The 12938-nt window shown below is 55.5% G+C and overlaps 3 protein-coding genes across 7 annotated transcripts in view; 2 read left to right on the plus strand and 1 right to left on the minus strand.

Annotated features, from left to right (window-relative positions):
* The window catches only part of AP3B2 (adaptor related protein complex 3 subunit beta 2), a 30663-nt gene extending 26187 nt beyond the window's left edge, over positions 1-4476 (plus strand). The window contains exons 21-26 of one of the 2 annotated variants that reach the window (XM_059678440.1): positions 119-225; positions 385-613; positions 1225-1309; positions 1549-1646; positions 3901-4039; positions 4139-4474. In XM_059678440.1, the coding sequence (XP_059534423.1) occupies positions 119-225; positions 385-613; positions 1225-1309; positions 1549-1646; positions 3901-4039; positions 4139-4289 (809 nt within the window). In that variant the 3' untranslated portion in view covers positions 4290-4474. Of the gene's footprint in view, positions 1-118; positions 226-384; positions 614-1224; positions 1310-1548; positions 1647-3900; positions 4040-4138 lie in introns of both variants that reach the window. The other variant, XM_059678439.1, reaches the window with a different exon arrangement.
* The window catches only part of PDE8A (phosphodiesterase 8A), a 412152-nt gene that overhangs the window by 179797 nt on the left and 219417 nt on the right, over positions 1-12938 (minus strand). The window lies entirely within an intron of this gene.
* The window catches only part of CPEB1 (cytoplasmic polyadenylation element binding protein 1), a 57314-nt gene continuing 56637 nt past the window's right edge, over positions 12262-12938 (plus strand). For 2 of the 4 annotated variants that reach the window (XM_059677909.1, XM_059677911.1), the window contains exon 1: positions 12549-12876. In XM_059677909.1, coding sequence (XP_059533892.1) covers positions 12862-12876 — 15 coding nt within the window. In that variant the 5' untranslated portion in view covers positions 12549-12861. Of the gene's footprint in view, positions 12514-12548; positions 12877-12938 lie in introns of those variants that run through there. The other 2 variants (XM_059677913.1, XM_059677912.1) reach the window with 2 other exon arrangements.

Consider the following 12938-nt stretch of genomic DNA (forward strand, 5'->3'; position numbering starts at 1 on the left):
CAGGCTGCCACATGCCCCGCTGTCCATGGTGCTGAACCGTCTGCTCCCTGAGCCCTGCTCAATTCAGGCCAGTTCCATGTTACCTCTCCCCACCACAGTCTTCCTCGTCTGTCCACAGTCACCCCGCCCAGCGCCCAGCCTGTGTCTCCCCCCACGGTCGTGTCCAGCAGTCTGGCCGCAGACCTGGAGGGCCTGACCCTCACGGACTCCCCGCTGGTGCCCTCGGTGAGTGGGATGGGACCCACAGTTCCGTGCTGCACCCTGGGGTGTGGATCTGTGTGTGGGGGGTGAAGGAAGGGAACTTGCTGGCTGTGACCCTCGGTGGGGACAGGGCTGGACAGGCTGCTGCTTGCTCACTCCCATCCCCCTCTCCCTCCCGTCCAGCTGCTGAGCCCGGTGTCCGGCGTGGGGCGGCAGGAGCTGCTGCACCGCGTGGCCGGCGAGGGCCTGGCTGTGGACTACACCTTCAGCCGCCAGCCCTTCTCCGGGGACCCCCACATGGTGTCTCTGCTCATCCACTTCTCCAACAGCTCCGACACCCCCATCAAGGGCCTGCATGTGGGCACCCCCAAACTGCCTGCGGGCATCAGCATCCAGGAGTTCCCTGAAATCGGTGCGGCTCCCGGGCAGTCAGTCTCCCTACAGCTGCCGACGCCCTCTCCCTGCCCGGCCAGGGGCCAGGCCCTGGGGGCACAGAGAGGGCGTCTAGCATGATCCACACCCAGTGGGCAAGACAGGCTAGGAAGTGAGGGGGTCCTGATCAAGGCAGGGGGTGCTTGAGGCTCGGTTACTTCAAGACTGACTTCAGCCTTAGCTGGTTTGGCTCAGTGGATAGAGCATCGACCTGTGGACCAAAGGGTCCCGGGTTCAATTCTGGTCAAGGGCACGTACCTTGGTTGCAGGCTCCTCCCCGGCCCGGGCCCTGGTCAGGGTGCATGCAGGAGGCAACCAATTGATGCGTTTTTCTGTTTTTCCCTTTTTTTTCTACTCTCCTTAAAAATCAATGGGAAAATATCCTCAGGTGAGGATTAACAAAACAAACAAAAAGACTGACTTCAGTGGATGAGAGTGTGTGGGGGGGAGGGGGAGGGGTGTTTAGATTTCAGGAGAAAACCAGGAACCGCCTCCCGGGGCGGGAAGCTGGGAGTGGTCGGCTCTGGCAGAGGAGGGAGAATGGGTCTGGGACGCAGACTCCCTCTCCCCCTCCCACCTCACCCCGTGCAGAGTCCCTGGCACCCGGAGAGTCTGCTACTGCTGTCATGGGCATTAATTTCTGTGATTCCACCCAGGCAGCCAACTTCCAGCTGTGGTGAGTGTCTGCCTCGTGGTGGGGGGTGAGGGTGGGCCGGGGAGAGGTGGGTCACAGTGGAGAGGAGCTGGAGGTGGTGGCAGCAGGGGGTACGTCATGAGGTGGAGGGTCTGGAAGCCAGCCCACGCCCTCGGGTCTCACCTCCCTCTCCTGCTGCCCCCAAGCCCTGTCCCCAAAGTGGGAGGCGAGGGGAGAGATGGGCCTCACTGCCTCTTTCTCTGTCTTCTCCCCCCACCCAGCACCCAAGTGCGACAGTTCTACGTCTCCATTCAGCCGCCGGTTGGGGAGCTGATGGCCCCGGTGTTCATGAGTGAGAATGAGTTTAAGAAGGAACAGGGTGAGTGTGCCCTGGGCAGACAGGGGGGGGACTCAGCACCATCCTCTAGGCCAGTGATGGCGAACCTTTTGAGCTCGGCGTGTCAGCATTTTGAAAAACCCTAAGTTAACTCTGGTGCCGTGTCACATATAGAAATTTTTTGATCTTTGCAACCACAGTAAAACAAAGACTTATATTTTTGATATTTATTTTATATATTTAAATGCCATTTAACAAAGAAAAATCAACCAAAAAAAAAATGAGTTCGCGTGTCACCTCTGACACGCGTGTCATAGGTTCTCCATCCCTGCTCTAGGCCCTAAAGTCTAGGGCCCTCAGCTCCAGCTCACAGCCCTGCGGGGGATCCTCAGCTCATCAGACAGGGGTGCCTCGCCGGGGGTGCGGGGGGGGGGGGGTGGGCTCCGCGGGGGCCGGGACACTTCAGTGAGGCTGTGGAGAGAGTGGGCCCTCGGCCACTAGGCCAGCAAGCACTCCAGCTGGGGGAACATCGCGGGTGGGTGTTGGTGAAGGTTTCCAGGAAGGGAGAAGAGGTCATGGGAGTCCCCAGCACAGGGGAGTGGTGAGAACGAGGCTGAAGGCATGTGTAGTCTCGTTTCCCGAAGCCTCAAATGTGGTGCTGAAGGGTTTCAGCCCTAGAATTTCAGAGCTGGACGGGGCTGGTGGGTCCAGCTCCATCGCTAGAGAGAGGCGGGCCTTGGATTCCGTCTTCCTGGCGGCGGAGGCGTCAGGGAAGGTGTCTGAGTGAGGGCGGGCCGGGTTCCGACCTCTGCTTCCCACAGAGGAAGCTGGCAGCATTCTGCCAGGACTGAGGCTGGGAGGAGCTGCAGCAGCTGGAGGAGGCAGGGCAGCCCCCGTGGGAGAAGCCCGGGGCTTCGTGGGCCCTGGTTTAGGTTCCGAACCTGCACTCACTTGGTCTGTGACTTTGGGCCACATTCTGATCATTAATGAGGCTGTTGCAACAGATCTGCCCAGAGACGGTGAGGACCAGGATTAGAGCCCTGACCAAGGGAGCGAGGGGCTGAGGCGGGTGGCCCCCGGGAAGAGGGAGGCATAGAAGCTGTTCTAGAATTTTGGGCTTGGGTGACAAGGAGAATGGCAGTGCCCTTCACCTAGACCAGGGGTCGGCATGCTGCTGCTTTTTCTGCAGTGCGCCATAAAGCCAGTATTTTAGGCTTTGTGGGCCCTGTGGGGAGCGGGATTTGGCCTGCAGGCTGTAATTTGCCAAACCCCTGATCTGGTAGAAAGAATGGGTTTGGGCGAGGGGTGAGGGAAGAGCAAGGTTAGCTCTGGATAAGCTGGTTTTGCAATGCGTTTGGGAAATTCAGGGGGCGGTGTTGAGTATGCAGCTGGAAATGTGGGACGGTGCCCAGGAAGCACGGAGTGGGAACTGAAGCTGTGAATGTGCGTGAGATCGCCCTGGGGAGATGCTTCAAAGACCTTCAGAGCCAGCAGATAGGAACCTTGGGGAGAGCCGGTCATTGAGAAAGGGGGCGGAGCTGGTCAAAGGGGCAGGGCCAGTCAAAGGGGGCGGGGCCTGTCAAAAGGGGGCAGGGCCAGTCGCCGTGGGTTGAAGGAGACCCACTGAGGACAGGGAGTCCTCTATGGAGGACGTGGGCTCTGAATGGGAGATACAGCCTTGGCATGATGAGCAATCTGGCTTCTGGAGAGGACTTCTTAGGAGCAGGGGGACTTGGACACGGAGAGGCTTAAGGTACAAGGGCAAGAAGAGATCACTGGTCGGGCATGGAGGGGATGGAGCATCTCAGAGGGAGGAGAGGGGCTGCAGAGAAGGTGGGTGGGAGGGCGGACACGGAGCTCCCAGGGCTGCCTGAGAGTGTGTGAGTCAGCCCAGTTGAGTGAGGCGTTCCCGGGTGCTGTGAGCGCCTGGCCAGGTCTGGAGCTGCTGCCCCCCGTGAGGTTAGGGTCTGGGCTCAGGCCTGCCTGGTGAGGACCAGGCCTTGGCCAGGAGGGCAGCAGCCACCAGTGTTCTCTGTGAGGACTCAGCCGCAGGAGCCGGGAGGGATTTGAACTTGGTTGGGTGTGGGGTCTAGGGTGCAGGAAAGCTCTAAGTGGCCACCGAGTCTTCGGTCAGTAACATGGATGGAGGCCTGGGTGGGCTGGGGAGACCCCTCAGGCTTCCTGAGGACTGTGAGGGTCAGGCCTGCCCAGGCTGAGAACTTGGTGAGGAAGCTCCGTGGGCAGACCCAGGTGAACCCATCACAGCCTCTGCCCTCATCGCGACCTCTGCCCCCAGGGAAGCTGACGGGCATGAACGAGATCACAGAGAAGCTCACGCTGCCGGACAGCTGTCGGAGTGACCACACTGTGGTGCAGAAAGTGACCGCCACGGCCAACCTGGGCCGGGTCCCTTGTGGGACGTCTGACGAGTACAGGTACTGGGCCCCTCCCTGAGGAGGAGATGGGCTGTTGGGCCTGGTCTGAAGGAGGGCCGCCCGCCGCAGGGGCTGAGCCCCTCCCTCCGGCCCCCTCAGGTTTGCAGGGAGGACGCTGACCAGCGGGAGCCTGGTCCTGCTGACCCTGGACGCGCGGCCCCCGGGCCCCGCCCAGCTGACAGTCAACAGCGAGAAGATGGTGATCGGCACCATGCTGGTGAAGGATGTGGTGCAAGCTCTGACCCAGTGACCCCCAAGTGCTCCGACTTCTCGGCCACTGGTTTCTCCCTCGTGACACCTGGGCCGTTAGCACCCTTCTCTCTCTCTTTCCCTCCCTCCCTCCCTCTTTCAGATAAGATTCCTCATGTCAGCACGCAGAGCGCCCCCCCACACACACTTTCTGTAGTTATTTATGGAGCAAATTCTCAATAAAGGTCTTCTCCCTAGAGGCCGGCTCACCTCTCCCTTCTTCCGGGTTCTAAGGGGTTGGGGGAGAGCGGCTAACGGTTCCGTTAGTGGTTCTCAACCTTCCTAATGCCGCGACCCTTTAGTACAGTTCCTCATGTTGCGGTGACCCCCAACCATAAAATTATTTTCATTGCTACTTCATAACTGTAATTTTGCTACTGTTATGAATCGTCATGTAAATATCTGATATGCAGGATGTATTTTCAGGGGTCGCGACCCACAGGTTGAGAACCGCTGCTTTAGACCCTCCTGAATGACCATTAGGGAGACTGGACTGGCTCAGAGGTGACTCTGGTTGGAGCCCCCGAGAGGACAGTCTCCGGGTCCCCAGGCGTCTCTGTGGAAGAGACAGCTGAGCAGGGACAAAAGGCCGCGTGGTCCTTCCTCTGAGCCTCTGCAAAAGCGAGGCCTCTTCGATGGCCGGCCCCCTGGGGCCCCTCATGGGCCCCTGGGAAGGAGAATTCACGATGTGGGGAGTTTCCCCATCAGGTGCGAGATTCAAAACAGGCCGATACATGTGGATACAGGGCCCAGAGCCCCATCCTGCGGGGAGGGGATCAGCTAGCCATCGTGGAGCGGGAGGAACAGCAGGTGTGGGACAGAGCTGCTCACACTGTCCGACCCCCTAGGCACGGTACTAACCTGCAGACTCAGAGCAGGAGGTGGGGGTGGGGCCCGAGGTCCAGGACTTTCTCACAAGGTCCCAGCCACCAATGCTGTTGCCCCTCGGACACTGAGTAGGGAGGACACAGAGCCCTCCACCTGGGGCCGCCTTCTGGGGGTGGCAATGAGATCTGGGCCCTGCCGATACCTTTCCCGGCGAGGAAAGCGGCCGCGTGAGCAGTGTTTCCGAAAGGGGTAAGAGGTGTTCCGTTAGCACGTTCTTTTATTTATTTATTTAAATATATTTTTATTGATTTCAGGGAGGAAAGGAGAGGGGGAGAGAGAGATGGAAACATCAACGATGAGAAAGAATCATTGATCGGCTGCCTCCTGTACACCCCCTATTGGGGATGGAGCCCGCAACCTAGGCATGTGCCCTTGACTGGAATCGAATACGGGACCCTTCAGTTCACAGGCCAACACTCTATCCACTGAGCCAAACCGGTGAGGGCTCTTTTATTTATTTAAAACATTTTTTAATCCTCACCTGAGGATATCTTTCCATTGATTTGTAGAACGTGGTAGAGAGAGGGAAAGACAGAAATATCGATGTGAGAGAAACACATCGATTGGTTGCCTCTGCATGAGTCCTGACCAGATCAGGGGCTGGGGAAGAGCCTGCAACCGAGGTACTGGAATCAAACCCAGAACCCTTCAGTCCGCCGGTCAGTGCTCTATCCACTGAGCCAAACCGGCTAGGACTAGCATATGTTCTTAAAAAAAAAAAAGTCTGGTCAAATACATTTAAGAATCATGGCTTAAAGCAAGTTTATTTCCCACAGGCCTTCTCAGAGCCTTGACTGTGCTAATGGGCATGTCCACACCCCGCCCACCCAAGAGGGGTTAGAGCTCCGTGTTACCAGCTGGGCCTGGACCGTGGAATGCTTGCATCCCAGGACATCTTGGACTGGGTGACAAGGAACACGCCCAGTGACGGTTGGGGGTGTGGGGCCTCCGCCTGACCCTCCACGACCAGGTCCCTAGTTCTTTGGCCACAGCCCTGGTGCTGAGGCACCTGGGCAGGTGTGTTCAGGGGAAAGACGGTGAAGCAGGTGTGAAGGCGGTGCCGGGCACACCCCTGCCTCTGGCTCTGAGACCTGCTGGGCTGTGTGACACTAGGGAGCAGCTGGAGCCATTGCCTCTGAGAGCCTGGGGGCCCAAGTCCCTGCAGGTGGAACTGATCCTCCGTCGGGGGCGCCTGAATGGGGGACTGCCCTTCTCTCTCTGAGTCAGCACTTCCTGTGCAGGAGAAAGAAAATGGGGGCGGTTTCTTAGCTAAGAAACACGATAGCCCAGGCAGGGCTTGGGGGAGGAGGTAGAAGTCATGGCCACACAGGGACTGGCACAGAGGCAGGAAGTGCCCCCAGCAAGGGTGGGGTAGACCGGTAACGCGGGCCCAGGCGGTCTGAGCCTGAACATAGGCGTCATCAGGATGGCGAGAGGCTGGGAACAGGAGCCCCGTCCGGGACGGCTTCCTAGTGCTGCCCTGGCAAATGGGTAAGAGAAACGGCTCCAGTTTCTATAGCAACTGGTGAGCTGCAATGGTTGGGGAACAGATCCATTAGGGACACCTGGGAAGCTAAGAGGACCCCAGGAGTGGGTGAGCTGTGCATTCAGTCGACCCCCCTGTACTCCCGACTGCACAAGCTCTGCCCTCCCCACCTGAAGGGAATCACTATTCTCAATTGTCTGTTTATCAACACTATGCAATTTTTGTACCTTTATTACATGCAGCTGTGTCCCCAGCCAATGAGAGAGTGTACTGCGTGTTTTATATATACAGTGGGGCCTTGACTTACGAGTTTAATTCGTTCCGAGACCGAGCTCGTTAACTCAAATTATTCTATCAACTCAATGCAAAAAATCGGCCGAGAGACAGCTAGTATCTCAAAAAACTCGTTAGTCGGTACACTCCTAAGTCAAGGCCCCACTGTGTGTGTGTGTGTGTGTGTGTATGTGTGTATGTGTATGTGTACATACATACATACACACATACACACACACACACACATATGGTTTTGTTTTTTTCAGATCCTCACCCGAGGATATTTTTCCATTGATTTTTAGGGAAAGTGGGAGAGAGAGGGAGAGAAATATCGATGTGAGAGAAACACCTTGATTGGTTGCCTCCTGCACGAGCCCTGACTAGGGCTTGGGCTGAGAGGAGCCTGCAACCAAAGTACGTGCCCTTGATCAGATCTGAACCCGGGACCCTTCAGTCTGCAGGCTGATGCTCTATCCACTGAGCCAAACCGGCTAGGGCGTGTACCACATGTTTTAAAATTGTATGTAAATGGCATTGTGCACCTAGATCCTGCTTTCTTCACCCAGTATTATTTCTGAGCCATCACCTTGATACGATTAGCTTTATGTCATTTACATTTACTTATATATAGTGTTCCATTGTATGACTCGACCACAGTTTACTGACTCACTCTCCTGTTGGTGGGCATTTCAGGTTAGTTTATTGTATTTTTGCAGTTATAATAACATAGCCATCGGCATTTTTACTCTCGCCGCTTTTAACATGTGTGAAAGCATCTATTAATGTGTTATCCCAGGGGTGGAGTTGCTGGGTCATGAAGTATACACATCTGCAACTTGACAACGTCACCAAATTGCTCACCAGAATAGCTGGGAGCTTAACATTAAGAATGTTCACAGCAGCTTTTATTCATAATATCCCAACTGGAAACAAATCAAAGGCCAATCAACAGGAAACTGGAGAAAGAAATGATGGTATGTCCATGCGATGGAATACTAGTTAGCAATAAATAAGGACTTTGCTGTGTGTGAGAACATGGATGAATCTCATAGATACCACGTTGAATGAGAGAAGCCAAATGCTTAAATGAAGTTCTAAACCAGGCAGAATGAATCTGAGGAGAGCAGTAAGAATAATAGTTACCTCAGGGAGAGGGTGTAAGGTGGGAAGAGGCATGATGGGACCCCATTGGTGGTGGTGACTTGGGTAGGTAGGTAAAAAAATTGAGCTGTACACTTAAGACTTGTGCACTTCATTGAATGTGTGTTGTCCCTCAATTTAAAAAAAAAATGTAGAAAATGATCAACAGCCCTAACTGGTTTGGCTCCGTGGATAGAGCATCGGCTTGCGGACTGAAAGGCCCCAGGTTCGATTCTGGTCAAGGGCATGTACCTTGGTTGCGGGCACATCCCCAGTAGGGGGCAGCTGATCGATGTTTCTCTCTCATCGATGTTTCTGGCTCTCTATCCCTTTCCCTTCCTCTCTGTGAAAAGTCAATAAAATATATTTAAAAAAGAAAAAAAAAGAAAATGACCAACAAACAAGTGCTGGCGAGGATGTGGAGAAAAAGGACCCCTCATGCACTGCTGGTGGGAATGCAGACTGGTGCAGCCACTGTGGAAAACAGTATGGCGTTTCCTCAAGAACTTAAAAATGGAACTCCCATTTGACCCAGTGATCCCACTTCTAGGAATATATCCCAAGAAATCAGAAACACCAATCAGAAAGGATATATGCACCCTTACGTTCATAGCAGCACAATTTACAACAGCTAAGATTTGGAAACAGCCTAAGTGCCCATCAGCAGACGAGTGGATTAAAAAACTGTGGTACATCTACTCAATGGAATACTATGCTGCTGTAAAAAGGAAGGAACTCTTGCCATTTGCAACAGCATGGATGGAGAGCATTATGCTAAGAGAAATAAGCCAGTCAGAGAAAGATAAATATCACATGATCTCACTCATTTGTGAAATATAATGAACATAAACTGATGAACAAAAATAGATCCAGAGACATAGAAGCATCAAACAAACCATCTAACCTCAGAGGGAAGGCAAGGGAGGGAGTGGGGGTAAGAGATCAACCAAAGGGCTTGTATGCATGCATATAAGCATCACCCATGGACACAGACAGTAGGGGGTGAGGGCATGTGCTGGGGAGTGGGAGCAGGAGGGGAGAGGCCAATGGGGGGGGGGAAGGAGACATATGTAATACTTTAAACAGTAAAGAATTTTCTTAAAAATGTAGAAAATGAAAGCAAAACCCGAAGAGGCCAAAGCAGTCCACACCTTCACCGACAGTGACCGGTAGTGAGATTTTATTTTGTCTGAGATGGGTGAACTCAGTCCTACTGAGGTTTCACTGGCATTTCCTGGTGAGTGGTGAGGGTAGGCACCAATGAGATGCTTGTTGGCCATTTGTGTTTCCACTCCTGTCTGTTGCCTGTCCCCATCTTTTGCCCATTTTTCTACGGGGTTGTCTTTTTTCCTCATTGTAGTTCTCATATATTCTGGAGACTAGACCTTTGTAGATCACATATTGCAAATACCATTTTCCTGTCTATGGCTTGTCTTTTCAAGTTTTAAGTATCTTTTGACAAACCAAATTTGTAAATCCTAATGTGCTCAAGTGTATCGATTTTTGTTCCATATTTACAAAATCCCTCCACACTCTGAAGTTAAAAAAAATCTCCTAATATTCTCTTCTAAAAAATGTCCAAGTAATGCTTTTCATATTAATATCTTCAATGCACTTTGAATTTACATTTGTGTAGGATGTAAGGTAGGCTGATCCGCTTTCTTTCATCCCACTTGAAAAAAAGGACACACACACACACACACACACACACACACAACAATGAACGTGTTTTCTTCTGCACACAGCTTGGCAGAAGTTGAGCAGACACTGCGAGCTCACCTTACCTTGTGGTCTTGAGTTCCGAAGTGAATGCCCCTTTTCTGATCTTTTTCAACCAGGAAAATTATTTCTCCCAGCAGCCTCTCTTCTTTCAGGTCTGCCTGCTGTGGAAGCACTGAACACCTGAGCATATAAAAGACTGCAGGGTCTCCCCTGTCCCCCGGGTGCGTGCATTTAACACTTACTCCAGCCGATTAGTTACACTTAAAACCTGCATTGTAACGCTGGGCTTGACTGCAGAGCCGGTGCCAGGCATGGCTGGGCTCAAAGGCTGTTTGTTGACTGGGAGAATGGATAATGCTGCCTGTTTGTTCCTGCTGCTTCTGCCAGTGACCAGCTGTGGGGACTTGACCAAGTTATTTAATATCTGCACCTCTGCCACTTTGCACAGCCTGCCTTTCTGGTCAGAGGTACTGTTGTTCCTGTAAACCCTGCAGGCCTGGCCAATATGGGTGGGGAGCAAGGACTCACACACTGATGAGGCCATGACTGTATGTGAACTCAGCCACCCCTTCCCTCACTGTCTAGTGAGCCCTGGGGTCAGGCAGTACAAAGTGTACACAAAAGGGTGCTGTGAGTTTTGTCTTATGTGGTTAAGACTTCAGTCTCTGAAGCCAGAAACCTCACTCTTCTACTTCTAGCTGGGAGTCTGGGCTAGTGACTTAACTTCTTTAAGCCTCAGTTTCCTCATCTGCAAAATGGGTTAACACAGAAAAAAAAAACCACTTAGAATTGTGCCAAGCACCTAGTAGATGCTCAGTAAAGACCAGATTATTATTCTATTATTACTTCCAAGAAGAAGTTTAGGAAGAGGGGTTTAAACAGCAGAAATTTCTGTTCCAAGTCATCTGAAAGGTGCCTTCCTTTTCTCAAGGCTGGGAGTTTTAAAATATGAAAGATACCTGGTCCCTTGGGCACTGTTCCAGGTTGCAGATTCTTATCTCCAGCTCTGGGTTGGGGAGGAGGAAGGGATGGAAAGGATCACAGGTTGGCAGCCAGTGAGCTGCATGGGGTCCCTGGACGTGCTGGGCTTGTCTCTTCACCTGTAGTAGTGAGAGAATTTAAAATTAGGGAGATTTCACATTTAAAAAAATATTGTTAATGATTTCAGAGAGAAAGGCAGAGGGAGAAAGAGAAAGAAACATCAATGATGAGAGAGAATCACCCCTCGGCTGCCCCCTGCACACCCCACACTGGGGATCGAGCTCAACCATTGAGACACCGGAGCCAGGCAGGAAGATTTCACATTTAAGAAAAAAAAAAAAATTTCCAGCTTGTCTTAAAAGATCTGGCTGGGATGGGACCTCATTCCTACACAGCACCCATCAGCTCCCTGCTCTTTCAGATGCTCTTGCCCACCCTCGCTTGGCTCCTTTGCTCTAAGTATTTGGGTGTGGCACCCCCTGTGAGGACAAGCAAGACACACCACGGGGAGCAGCTGCGCTGTGTGTGGGCCAGGCTGGGACTGGGGGGTGGGCTGCTCCTGCAGAAGGAAGGGCCTCGGTGCGGCTGAACCAGAGGTGGGTTCCTGGGCAGCTGGAAGGGGCCACCTGGAGGCAGGGCAGGTGGCTAAGCAGCTCTGAAGGGAAGACAGGGTGGAGCAGCCCATGGCTAGGGGGGTGCCAGGGCCCCCTCTCGCCCTGCCCCTGCAGCCATCGCCCTCTCTGCCCATGACCTCAGCAACCCAAACAAGTCTGCACGGGGCCCGTCCCGGGGACTTCTTCCTCTCACCACCCGCTCCCGTCAATCCTCCGGGAACACCGGGCCGACCACTGCCTTCCTCTCCTCGCTCTGCCTCTGCCGCAGACGCAGACGGAAGCCAACCGGGACCGGCCCCCTCCCCGCGGCCATTAGGTCCCGGCGAGCCCCACCAGCCCGCCCCGAGGAGCCTGGAGCACAGTAAGAGCTTTGAAAATCTACGATGACGAGGAGGCAACCCATGCAAAACGCTCAGAAACGCTCAGCAAACGCGGCCCCTTTCCTCCTCATTCCAGGCCCTTGTTTCTCCCCTTTGGCTGTCCAACCTCTACTCAGGCTCCCACATCATCGCCAAAGATCTCGATACAGACACCCCCCTGCTTGCAGTTCTCAGCAGTTCCCTGCTGCGGGCAACACGCAGGCCCTTCCTTCCCGCACCGAGCCCGGGCTTCCCCCCGCACGCCTGCTCCTCCGCGGGGGTCGGAGGGAGCACCCGGTCAGCCCGCTTCCCCGGGGTCCCCGCCGGGAACGCCACCCCCTTGCCCCCAGCCCGGCCCCCGGCGGCCTCTCTCAGCCCGCGGACCCCGCCCCGTACCTCCTCCGTTACCCTCCGGGCCCGCAGTCGGGCAGGGGGTCGGAAGCGGTTCCCCCCCCCGGGCAGCGCGGTCCCCGGAGTCCTTAGAAGTTTCCGGAATCCCCGGCCGCCGCGCCCGGCGCCAGCGCGGATCCGCCGGCCGAGCGAGCGGGGTGCGCCCGCGGGAACCGAGGCGCAGGCTCCGGCGGGGATGCGCCGGGTTGGCCTCGCCCCCCAGGGGTGCGGGAAGGAGCGCGGCGTGGCCACCGGGAATCCCAGGCTTTCCTGCCAGGAAGCCTCGCCGCCGCCGCGTCCGCTTGTCCCTCGCGCCCCGTTTAGGAGGGTCCACAGGCCCCGAGAGAGGAGCGACCGGACCAGGGTCGCTCGGTGAGCGGCGCCCGCAGGGCTGCGCCTTTGGCCGCCGAGGGGGGTTGTGTGCGTGTGTGTGTGTGGCCGTGACCGCCCCCGCTCGGCGCCGATCCGGTGGGCGGCGGGCCCCGGAGGGGGCGGGGCGGAGGGTCCGGGCACAGGTGTTCCGCATCCCGCGGGGGCGGGGGCGGGGGTGGGGTGCGGCGGCTCCGCGGGGCTTTATAAGCGGCCCGGGGCGGGGCGCTGTTCGCGGCTTGCTGCAATAGTCGAGCGCACGTGCCTGCGCGTCCCTCGCCGCCCCGGCCCGCCGCGCCGGCCCGCAGCCCGTCCGCCGGTCCGTCCAGCCGGCAGGACCGCACGGGCCCCATGGCGTTCCCGCTGGTAAGAGCCGCCGCCGTCCGTCCGCCGGGGCGGGGCCGCGGTCCCGGCAGCCGCAGCTAACG

This window comes from Myotis daubentonii, chromosome 21 (assembly GCF_963259705.1).
Source record: "Myotis daubentonii chromosome 21, mMyoDau2.1, whole genome shotgun sequence".
Taxonomy (NCBI): domain Eukaryota; kingdom Metazoa; phylum Chordata; class Mammalia; order Chiroptera; family Vespertilionidae; genus Myotis; species Myotis daubentonii.